This window comes from Phaethon aethereus (genome assembly GCF_964289735.1).
Source record: "Phaethon aethereus genome assembly, chromosome: 1".
Classification (NCBI taxonomy): Eukaryota; Metazoa; Chordata; class Aves; order Phaethontiformes; family Phaethontidae; genus Phaethon; species Phaethon aethereus.
This window is the reverse complement of record NC_138575.1, coordinates 155,550,513-155,563,260: the sequence shown is the minus strand read 5'-3', so window position 1 is coordinate 155,563,260 and position 12,748 is coordinate 155,550,513. Positions and strand designations below refer to the sequence as shown.

The 12,748-nt window shown below is 42.3% G+C and overlaps 1 protein-coding gene across 1 annotated transcript in view; it reads left to right on the top strand.

Moving 5' to 3' along the window:
• Positions 1-12,748, top strand: part of COL4A2 (collagen type IV alpha 2 chain) — a gene marked incomplete at both ends in the record, with an annotated part of 144,528 nt that overhangs the window by 28,746 nt on the left and 103,034 nt on the right. The window contains one exon of the mRNA XM_082013530.1: positions 12,186-12,266. Coding sequence (XP_081869656.1) covers positions 12,186-12,266 — 81 coding nt within the window. The remainder of the gene's footprint in view (positions 1-12,185; positions 12,267-12,748) is intronic.

The following is a 12,748-nucleotide window of genomic DNA, read 5'->3' as shown; positions in this document are numbered from 1 at the left end:
AAAGCATCAGTTACCAGTCGCTAAGACCTGTGAGCTTGATGAGCACTGAGGGGTCTGTTCTACCTCTTCTAAGAGTCAAGCCCATCTCATTTCTGATACAGTGAACTATAGGTGTATTCCTTACTTAATTCATGTCTATTGTCTACTCCTTACTGCCAAGGCAGGAACATTTCTGGACTTTTGTAGATCTCTTTGCAAAAAGACAAGCATCGAATGAAAAAGGATGTTAAAGAGAAGCCAGATGACATCACTTAAGTCCGTTTAAAGAAGCTTGATATTTGGTTGTTTATAATCTCAGTATGTTAGTTGTTTGTACTGTGATAAGAGCATTTTTGGTGTGGAGACTGAGCCACAAGACTTATTGCAGCAATGCAGACAGTGTTTGTCTGTTGGTTAGGGAAATGCACTGGAAGGCAGGAAGGTCTTGGGTCCTAGACCAGGCGGAACCAGTGACTCATGATGTGACTCTGGGAAAGTGCGTTCCACTCAGTTCTGCAGCATTGCAGAAAGCAGCCCAGCTGCCGAACTGAACCGAAGCAGATTGCAAGTCACAAATCAGTGGTACATATGGGAAAGATGAGTCCTGTCTTTCTTACTCTGGGTAAAAGTGCATTCTACATTATCTTCTCCTGAGCCAGCGTTTCACCCTGTGGCTGTGGTAATATTCTTATATAGTCAATTGGATATTTTGAAAGAAATTGAGCCTCCCCCTCCAAAAAAAACTTTCTACCCCTCCCATGAAATTTATGTAGAAGTGGGTGCAAAGGATGAAAAAATATCAAAAGAAAAAAATTACTGTTACTTATTTTTTAGTATCAAGAAGAAAATAATTCGGCCTTGCCAGCTTTCAGATTTTGACATTTACAGATTACAGCTACACAAAATAAGCATTATGATGAACTATAGATTTTGTCACCTGAGTAGGTAAGCAACTAAAACAGCTTTTTGGTAGAAGTGGGAACTGAAATACATCGTGTAAGTTTTAAGAGCAGGAATTATAATGCTTCACCTCTTTGAATTTTTCAGGTGTTTCTTATGCGTGTTGGGACATCTTATATGCAAAATAAATAAAAAGGAGCTTTTGCAAGTCCCTCTTTTCTCTTCTGAGAAAATATATTAAGACATTTTGCTAATCAAAAGTGTGTGGATAAGAAAGGAGGTTATCACTAATAGCTGGCTATCAGTTTTTATATCCACAAGGAAGAGATTGACCTTTTTTTCTGTACACCTTTTTCCATATTTTAGGTTACCTGTCTTGACCCCATTGCAAATAGCAAAACTTTGGCAGAGGTCTGCATATAGTCCTGATATGTCAGGTCCTCTAATATACCTTCTTTACCTGGTATACCCCCTATAACAATCTGCTTTTTTTTTGGATTTTACCACCAAGGATTTTACTGGTGGCAACAGCGATCAACTCAGAGCAGAGAAGACTCAGGGAGGAGGTTAAGTTTTGAAATCTAAACTGAAAAGTGAAATGGGTCAGTAAGAAAGCTAGTTCTCATGGGCTTTTTCTTGACTGGAATAAAAAGGAAATGGTGGGTGTTGCATCTGACCAAGCAGTTGGCAGTAAACACTTCCATCATCAAATGTAGTTCTTTTTCAAGTTTGCAAATCTCTTATCCATTCTTCTTACTTTTAAGGAAATACCAGTCCAGTCCCAAGAAGCAGTTCTGAAAAATTGCATAGCAAATTTCCACATTTAATGTTTTTAGTACAGTCATTTGTCTAACAGCCAACTCTGAAAACTAAGCTGGGGCTCTAAGAGTTATACTGGACTAGACTTGCCCATCAGCATGTGTCAGTCAATCTGTGCCATCACCAATAAACCTGTGCAAATCATTCCTTTCAAATCATGCTCTCAGTGACAGCCCTATACTTCCAGTTCTTGGTATATATTTCTAATTGCAATTTAGTAAGTAATTCTGCAGGAGGAACTTCAACTCAGCTCTCTTTCTCTCTCTGCTATATTTGATTCTGCAGGCACAACGGGATTAAAGAAGGCCGTTAAAAAACTGTCCCAAAGATTAAAAAAAAAAACTCTCCCAGGATCTCTGAATGCGAAAGAACCAGGTCAGCAGGTTACAGCTGTAAACAGCTATTCTTCAGGGAAACCTAACTAACTAGTTCAATGAATAAATGCAGTTCATACGCAAGCAAGCATTTTTAAGTAAGTGTACAAGTCATGAAACTGGACTAAAATCTCGGTGGCTATGCTTAACGTTTCGGGAAACCCTGGCACCGTTGCACTGCACTGCCCAAATGCAGACGATACAGCTGTACGGCTGGTTTCTGTCAGTCCCTTCCCCGTGAGCAGGGCTAATGCAATTGCATTGCTGCTGGTTTAAAATCAGAAACGTTTCCTACGTTGGCAGGTTGGTTGGTTCTTAGGGTAGTAGGTGCAGATGAGTTTTCAGACATACTGGATGCATTTCTGAAGTATAATTTAGCAGCTTTTCAGATTTACCAATCACTAAGAATAATACGTTCTCTAAGTAAGTTTCCTGAGTCTGCCAATTTACGTAGGTGAGTAAACTAGACAGGTCAAATAACTGGCGTGGTTTATAAATAGACTAAAAAAAATCTCCATATATAGAATAGCATCCAGACTTTCTATTGTTTGAAGCAAATGATATCATTATTTGGATGTCTTTCCAGAACTGAAAATGACTAGACTTCGGAAACTAAAAGTAGTTAAATATAGAAATTGCTACTTTAATACGTGGATGCTGTGTTTCATTATTATGCTACTAGCATGTGAACAAATGTCTTTCTGTTCTTAGGGATGGGAAGGGGGATTTTATTGCAGTAATATAAGATACTGGACAAAAGCCAAATTCACATTAAGGGCTGACAGTGTCTTTACCCTCATTCCTTTATTGAAAATATTTTAGATCAACTGTGCAGCGTAAATCCACCTATGAGGTGACTACACTGTCCACTAACTTATGCCTTGCGTAAGCCTTCACACTTCATAGAATCATAGAATAGTTTGCGTTGGAAGGGACCTTTTTAAGATCATCTGGTCAACCCTCCCTGCCATGAGCAGGGACATCTTCAACTAGATCAGGTTGCTCACAGCCCCATCCAACCTGACCTGGAATGTTGCCAGGGATGGGGCATCTACCACCTCTCTGGGCAACCTGGGCCAGTGTTTCAGCACCCCCCTTGTGAAAAATTTCTTCCTCATATATAGACTAAATCTACCCTCGTTTAGTTTAAAATCATTACCCCTTGTCCTATCGCTACAGGCCCTGCTAAAAAGTCTGTCTCCACCTTTCTTGTAGGCTCCCTTTAAGTGCTGCAAATCTGCAAGAAGGTCTCCCCACAGCATCACCTCTCTCTTGCTTATGCATGTTCAAGCCTTAGTTGTTGATTAAGGCAAAAATTGTCATTCCTGTAGGCAGCTAAGTCACTTGTCTCAAATAGGGAAGTGCCAGAGGACATTGTTATGCCTCCTCTGGATGCAGTTTTGTTCTAGGAAGAGTCCTCTGCATCTTAAGCCTCCATCATTAGCTCCTGAGAGCTGGAGCACATTCATGCAGAGACCCACAGCTGCCTTTTAGGACTCCCTTTCCCATGGCATTACAGATTCTTCAAAAATAAGCAGCAGTGATAAATTTGTCTATAGTGGTAAATATTTTTTATTGTTTGACATTTTAAAATGTTTTATCTGGATTTTCCCATCTTGTATTCTAGTCCCTTTCTTAAGATAAGGTATAGTCATCTCTGTGAAGGAAAAAAGGCAAAATGCAGCTGAGTCCAACTTCATTACCTGTAAAATATGAGACCTCCATTCACTGACTTCTTGACAGAAGACTATGTCACGGCATACGCTGCTTGCTCGGAAGTGCTGTTAGCAAACAACCTCATGTTGAGCAAGTGGGCAAGACCCCTGGACAGTTATTCAAATATCTGTACTGTATATTTAGGCAGCTTTTAAGATTTACTCCTTGACTAAGCCTCTTGAAGACCTTACTTTTTTTTAATGCCTACTATATCACAGCAGCTCCTTCTGGATTCCATCTGGTTTGCTGGGTAAATATGTGTTTGGATGAAAGCCATGAAATTAGAAACACTGTTATGAAAACGTGAAGGGTAGGTTCACACTGTATCATGTCTGGCTTCTGCAGTTGTTAGAAGGCAGTGTCTCAAGACTGCAACAAGAGAACTCTTTAACTTGAAGACGGGATGGTAAATAGTACCTCAAATAAAGGGAACATGTGTAGCTGTGAAGTTTCACTTTGAAATGAAACTATGCAGCCTTCAGATTAAGGCCATGTGACAGAAAGTTCATATAATCAGAAGCCACAAGCCAACCCAAAGGAGAAAAGTCTTTTATAGCTTCACTTCTGAGAGGTACAGAATTCATGTTTCCCATTGCTGGCTTCAACATACTTGCTGAAACCCACTTGAGGAGACAAGTTTCCATTTGTTGGGGTCTTCTCAGCATCAGAGACTTCATATTCTCTTGCCTTTCCTTCCCTCACCCCAAACATTGAGCATGGGCATCCCAGTTCGTTGGAGCAGTGCCGCTTTTGGATACTCCTCCTCTGTTGACATTGCCATGCCTGTCAGGACTCAGAACCGAAGCACCTGCTTGCTTGGCGACCTGCCTCCCAGTTCTCTCAATAAACTCCACCATAGGAGGGAGGTGGCGTTTGAAACTCCGCACCAATCAGTAACCCGTAGTTGATTGCCACAAGCACTGCTGTTGTCACTGCATTGGGAAGACTGCACTAGGCAGTTGTTAAGAGACCAGCTTTTTCTTAGTACGGCTGATGGTAGGTCTCTTCGTGTTTCTCCTGGGACCAGTTTCCTCCTCCAGGTTTTTTCTCAACTGAAGGGTGTGTGAATACATGGCTTCCCTACTTTTGGTGGGAAGTGTAAACATTCATATGATATTGAGGTCACACGGTAGATTACTCCAACTGCCATGCATCCAGTCTAGAAAAGGTTCTGGCTCCCATTCAAGATATGAAAGAAAGAATTATTTCTTCGCGAAATAATTCTCAGAACAGTTGGAGAGAGGATCCACACCCACATCTTTTCCTTCCTCTCTGAATGTGCCAATTTATCTCTCCCTTTCCCTCGCCAAGTAAGGTCTTCACAGTGGTCTTACTGTCCGGTGCACTGGTAGCTACTGGAGTGCGAGCAGGCAGCTTCAGATGGCTGGTTCCTTCTTTGGCATTGTAGCTCTGAGGACAGAGCGTTTCGCAGACCAAGCCTGATGCTGGGCAATCCTCCCCCACTGACAGTTTTCTTCCATAGTTGTCTTGAATGGTTGTTTATACATGTTTCTAGAGAAATAAGTTTGGCACCCAGGCAACAAATGTTTTCGACTCTGTTAGGGAGTAAAACGCTGATTTTGAGCAAATACAACTGTGCAGTTACATTTGAAAGCAATGAAGTTCCTCTCTGGTTCATCAACAGCAAGAACACCCTGCCACACTCCTACTTTATTTTTTTCTCCTTTTTTGGAAGGAAGCAGAAAGTTAGTGTTTCTAAGTCAGGGCCTTATAAACAAAATTTGAATTTAATGTGACTTTCGACAGCCAAAAGCCAAACATGGAGACAGAGGTCCAGGTGTGGGCTGGGCTGGTCTCCCTGGAGGTGACAGAGGTGCCTCACAGGCGTGCCAGGAACCCCCTCAGGACTTCCAGGCTGAAGTCTCAAGTGAAGGATCCGAACGCCTGGCTCGTCACCACGCCGCAGAGGCGTGCGGTATGGAGCACCCCCAGTCATAGTTCAGCTTTTCAGCAAGCTCCCAGACCTTCTAAGACATCTCTTGGTGAAACTTAGCCGGCTCGGAGGGGCTGCTCCCATTGATAGAACGGAATGGGGCCTGTCAGGACAGAAGTTAATGCACAACTGCAACCTACAGAACTTTATCAAAGAAAATGTCAGTGTGCAGAGGCTTTTGATTCCAGGTTGCAATATTTTTATTATCATTTCCGTAATATTTTTTGAGCTGCGTGTAAGGAAATGGCTTATATTTCCTGGTCTTTCGGTACTTGTAGAACTGTACTTTGAGGTCTGTCATCTGGTTGCCTTTGTTCTTTGTCAGAATACCAACCCTTGAAGTGAAGGTACTTGAATGGGCACACAGAGATAACGATTACATAAACGTGGCCAAGATTAGTAATAAATAAGTAATTAATGTGCGGAAAAGTTTAAAGGGAACTACATATATGTTTCTGGTTTTTTTAAGAGTTGGGCTGAAAGAAACTGCATTCAAGTCAAAAGCAGAACTCTCTATGAATTCTCGGAAAAGAAGTTGTCTTTTGTTGGCTGAAGATACACTAACATAAGTAATACTGTTTTGGGACAAAAAGAGTATGAGAAAGCAAGAGGGCAAAAAAAGGTTTTGTGCTGGGACACCCACATTTTATGCTTGCTATTTCGCATACATAAAAATGAGAAGGTGTTTACACTAGACAAATATACAAGCTTTACAAACATAGATGACACTTACTTACATGTTTTCTCTTGCTCCTGTTTAAGTAGCGTTCATGTTCCTTGAACTATCAATCTTACGTTCATTCCAGCACAGTGACCCAACAATATTAAAAGGAGAGGTGGAAAAGTCCCTCTTCTCCCTTTCCATTTATTGCTTTCCTCATTCCCTTACTCCATCCATTCCAGCCTAGTTCACATCCTGCTGGTTAAAGCTTTCCCAGGGGTAGGGGTATCTTTGGTATTTGCCATCAGAGAACTGCAGTTAGGTCTCCCATTTCCAAAGTGACTGCCATGCTAACGTGTGCAAGGAGTGGGGCAGACTAAAGCTACTCCGCTCAGTCCTCCTCTACCCCCTCATCTTCTCCAGCTCTATTCTAAAAATAAAGAAGCTGTAACCACATTTTCCAGTAGGTCGGGCTCCGTGAGCTAGACATACTCTTATGGGCCTCTGAGGAGATACCTAAGGTGGTAAGTAAAAGAGAGTGGATTGCAGATATTCATCTGGACTGCTCTGTCCTGGTCTCTGCAAGGTAAATCTGCCCTAGAGATGCCTAACTATGAACACGGTGGACCTAAGCAGATCTGTGCCACTTGCCCACAGAGCTGGGGGTCTGTCTCGAGCCCTTCACGTGTGGTAGTTTCCACCTGGTTTTCAGACCCCAGAGCAAGTCGGCTGGAACCCACATGGCTGGGGCAGCATGTACTTGTGTGCGTGACCAGAATCAAAACTGCGCTCCTGCCCGCAGGAGGAGGGGATGGACAGCGAGTTTTGGTGCCACCAGGGTGAAGTGAAAGCTCTGCAGAGGAGTCTTACGCCGCAAATCCAACTCTTCCCCCTTTAGACTGGAGATGTCAGACGTAACTTAGGATGTTTGCTGATTAAAGAACACACCTCGAAGAACCTAGTAATATTTTAATTGGCTGAGTAACACACTACTGTCATTAGTAGTATTAATTCACAACTACAACACTGCGAGAAACGCTGAATTACAATTCTATTGCTTGTTGTTGGTATTAGTATTCATACAAATTACTATAAAGAAATTGTGTAAGTTGCACAAAAGGACTATTGAGTTGCAATTCTATTGCCTTTCCTCCTGCAGTTGGTATTGAGATATAGACCTGTCCTTCCTTACAAGTGTATTCCTTCGTACTCCACCCTCCCACAGGAGGTCCTTCAGGAACACGCCTGGTGGGGAGACCTGTGGGCTCTCCCAGAGGGGCTCCCAGTGGGCTTGTACCCCCAGGTCAGCATCACCGCTGCCTGCAGATGTCCCTGCTCTTGCTTTTAGCATATTCTCACTGTCTTCGTTCTTCGCCTAATTGGATACCCTAATCCTCTTTTTACCTTTTCCAGCTTTTTACCACCCCTGCACCTCCTTTTCTCTGCCTATACTCCTCCTAAATAAACAACCTACTCCTAGTTACTTTTTCCTCATCAGTTCCAATTTTGCTGTACTCAAAAGTTGGTGTTTCTGACACTATTACCTAGGCAATTTTACCATTACAGTTGGCTAAATGAGACAGCCTCACCTCCAAAGGCTGCCTTCTGATCCTGTGGTTCGTGTTCATTACATTTCATTTATATTACGTATTTTTGGACAGAATTACCATACTTTAGCCTTGACTCCCCAACCTACCTCTAATTAAGCAATACCTCACCTTACGCAGAGACAGCTTGCATACCAGTGCAATGGTATGACCTGTTCTGTGTTTCCACCTGCTGTTAAATAGTTTTCCTCACATTTGGTGTTCCCATCAGAGGCCACAGCTAGCTCGGAGAATGAGATTTGGTCACTTAGCACAGGATTCATCTCACCTGAAAGTAGACACCTGCGCTGTAGACACATCTCAACTGGTTACCTTAGACTACTTTTCTCATCCCCTCACCCTTCAAGGATGGGTTTTATCTCAGATGTCTGAAACAGTTCTGATGAGATTCTCTGAACGGTCTATAACAGCAGGCAAAATGTTCTGCCTATATCACAGAAATCTGAAATTAGATTATATAAGCCCCATTTCTAGACTGCCTAGACTCTGGACTTATTAGTGGAATTCAGGATGATCCAAAACATAAGCAAGACCTGGAACTGAAGGTTCTGAGCAGACAACTTCAGAGTTGGGGCTGTTGCCACTCTTACAGTTTGGTTGCACAGCTTCTAGAATGTCATTCTGCTGCAAACATAGTTTTCACCACTTAGCTGCATATTGAGCAAAATCAGGAGATTCATCTTGCTGTCCTTGAGACTTCTACCATGGGTGGATGTCTCCATGTAAGCTAGTCACCTCCACCCACCTATAAAGTTAAGAGAGAGCAGTAGGCACTTCCTGGGAGAGGTGCAGCTTATCGGTTTAGGTGCAGCATCAGGATTGGATGAGTGGTACCCTAGGACAGACTGTTCTCCTCACTGACCAAAAAGATATTCCAGGCACCTGTCTCTGATAAAGACAACTACATTTGGATGTCATCATTGGTGTTATATTCCCAGAAACCCATTTTCCTCAGGAAATAAATACTTGCGGTACTTGAAAACTACCTTGTCTATTGCTAAATTTTAAACTGGGCTTTTTGCATACTAATTATTGACTGATACATGTCCATTTGATTTCCCTTCGTCTCGATTGTGTGCCCATGTGTATAATTGTTTTTGACAAGGTTTTACAAGGATCCTTAACAGATTTATTTCTTAACATTAAAAAACTTCTAAACCATAATGTTTTATACTTTAACTTCCCAGTAATGTCAGAGTAAACAACAGTGGAATGATCTGCCTTCAAGAAATTATAAACTTTCATAGATTAAATAAAGTAGAAAGTGTTACATGTGAGTAAAAACTCCCAGAGTCATCCCACTAGTAGTCAAAAAGTAAAGAAGTGGAAATTAAGCAATAAGGAGAGGCCAAATGTAATCTGTAAGAGATATATTAATTCTGGTCTCAAATGTTTTCCTATTATGTTCCCTGCCTTTGGAGAATTCTTCCAGATTTTTCTCTTCATTACCTGAAGAATCTATGTGCATAAAAGGACATAAAATGAGAAAATTTAAAAAAATGCTTCCTAAAATTGTGGAAGAAAACAATTGTGTCCCTACATTAGCTACTGGTATTGTTACAGCATGCAAATTAAAATGTTGGATGGTGGATAGTACACAAACAATAGACCTTGAACTTCTTCCAGTTGAAATAAGCATTAGCAGCCTCCTTTTTTTTTTTTCACAAGTGCACAACTGCCTTGCCATATTTCTGATTCATACCCTAATTTCTCCTTAGCAACAGTTTACCAAATTTAGAGTCACTCTGCTAATTAAGAAAGAAATAAACTTATTGTTCTCCTTGTTGTTTTCTCAGTAGGCATAATTGAAAACTCACATGATGAAATTATGGTATCCGTCAGTCTGTTACTGTTAGGCTGGGATACACTGTTATTTACAGCTCCAACCAAAGCAGCTCTCTCAGATTTCAGAGTTGATTCTTCTTGATGGCTGCACTACTTAGGACACTGCTCCTCAACGAAGACCTGCATCCTTCAGAGGAATATGTTCACACAGGCCATATATCTGCATGGCATCCATAAAAATGAATAGAATTATTCTTAATTTCCAAAAAGGGGTTGAGAGGGAGACTCCGTGAAATGAAGAATACTGCGCCAGACAGGCACATTTCATCTGCAAATAGCTTAATAATAAAAAAACACAGAACTAGTGAGTCTGTGACCATCCAAACATTTAACTAAAAGATGGACCAACCTGAGCAGGTTGCTGGGGTTTATAAAACTGTCTTGTCTTACCATTTCCTCTAAACAATAGCCTAAACATAGAGCAGAGTTCATAACATGACGTAGAGCACTGTTACATCCGTGAAATAATTTCCTGAATCAAACACCTAACCTTTAAATAGCTCAGGTCATGGTTTCAGTTCTGTGGACCTGTTTTATCAGTAGGAAAAGCCTACTTTTTTCATTAAATGTGAGAATTAAATAGAAAGCTGAAACAAAAGTATTTAATACATAAAAATAGTTATAATACAGACATGAACCCTCTTATGACAAGCGTAAGAACTTATTTTGGGAACTTTGTATTACCACTTGCCATGAGATTGAGAGCCTGTGGTACAAATGTGACCAAAGGAGGACTTAAGCGATGCCTGGTACCTGCTCCATACCTTTTATTCATTTGGCTTCCAGGGAGGAATCCAAAGCCTGGAGCTGTGTTTTCCGCCTCTTGGTAGTGTAACGGCAGGAGAGGATACCTGAAAAATGTGACCCCACAACCCCAAGTGTTGAGTAGGGGATTGCTTAGAGCTACATGAACAATGCTAAGCACGGCAGCGTTGGCCTCTCTCTGTGTTTTAACTCCTTGAGTCAGGGCTTGAGGCAGGAACGGCAGCATCACTGCCTTTTTAAGCAACAGCGTAGCAATTCAGAGCACCCATCTTGTTTTGGAGACTTGTTTATACCCATGTCATCCCCCTTCCAAGAGATGACGTGCTCCAGCTATGAAGGAGGCAGGAGGGTCAGGGGACCACTTGTCCTTGCCACAGAGCAATGAAGGATTCAGGGTTCTTCCAGCCAGGAGGGGAGCAAACGACCTGGAGCCTGACTCTGTACCCGAGAGCTGGGGTGCCTGGACGTTTTATCCACAGAGCGGTGCATGTGAAAATTAGCAGCCACCCTGAAGGAGGGGCCGTGGCTCCAAGACGTCCTTCCTGTAGCCACTAGACTTCAGTCCTTCTCTCTTTTTCTTCTGCCTCCATTAATTTTTCGCTATGAGGCAAACCAGGTTCAGACATCGCAACGAGAAATCCCTTCCTCCTTCCCCGGACCACTTCCTAGGCTGCTGGGGCACTTTCAGGGGTTCACATCCCTGGGCTTAGGTGGGCCACGGGCTGGTCTTCACAGTGTTCCTAATTACTAAGTTACAGTTCTAAAAGTCATGCCACAGCATGCACAGCATCTCTGCTGTTCAGGCGTCTGAACAAGAGTGACTGTGGCTGCTGGATTTCGTGCAGGCAGTGCGTGCGAGGTGTAATGTGAGCTGCCCTGCCTGTTGAAGTCCATCCAAGGGTTTGCGCGGCGTGGTGCATATTTTCTTATGTATTTGCGGCCCACGCCAAGGTGTTTCTGGACAGGCAAGAGAGATGTATCGGCAGCCATCTACTTAATCTAGGTCTGACTTCTAGGTCACAGTGGTTGGTTGCTAGCAAGTTTTAGGTGCCTCCAGAATGGCAGCCATTGAAGAGAAGGCAGGAGTTTGGCTTACGATTTTGAACATGACACCTATGTCTTCCTTTATGTCCACCCATAAATTTTTTAAAATACAGCAACGATTTAGAGCACGCGTAGAAGGATATGCTGCATTGTGACCTAGGACTTAGTCCATGTCCCTGAAGAATCCAAGCAGCTGCGCTTCTGTGATACGATATCTGTTGCATGTGTCAGAAAGATGTGTGAGATACTGCTCAGCATGGAGCTGCAATGTTTCGAAAATGTGGAGGGAAATTAATAGAGTAACGTTATATTTCTTGATGCTGGTCTCCAAGAACTGGAAAGCCACACATGGCTGCTTCTAAGCACAGATTAAAGAGGTTTCAACTGGAAGTCATAGATCTGATCCTGGTCTTTGCTTGGGCAAGTTGCCAGCGAGTCTGCTAATCAAAGCTTATTGTGCTGTGCCAGGTATTGTAGCTGATACCTTTAACAATTTGTTTTATGTGTGTTCTGGTTTGCAGGGTGGAAAGACTTACACAGGACCATGTGGAGGCAGAGACTGCAGCGGAGGATGTCAGTGTTTCCCTGAAAAAGGAAGCCGTGTAAGTAACATTTTTTCCTGTAAAACGTTCTTGATGGTACCTGTTCAACACTGTTTGCTATAGGTGGACTTGCATCAGACTGCTAAGGGTATTCAATTGTCCTTTTTCAGGAAAAAAAATACTATTTTTTCATCTTACTTCCTCAAGAGCTTCTAGATTTGAAGAAGTACTTTGTTATGAAATGTAGCAGGTTCTCCTCCCAAAGATCAGGGCCAAGGGACCTGACAGCCATGACACGCTGATCAGATCAGAATTTTAGGGACTCTATGTGCTAGAGCATCTCTGGATTGTCTCACAGAGCATGAATATGGACAAAATCACTCAGTAGTGGTCTTGAAGTCTTTTTGTTGAAATGGTAGCTGATGAAAAGATACCCCATACATGTGATTTTCATTAAAGCAAAAGGGAACCAGGCCTGCAAAACTTGAAATCCCTGCTGGAAGGGAACCACTTGGGACTTCTGGTGTTAGGTTGTTGCTGAC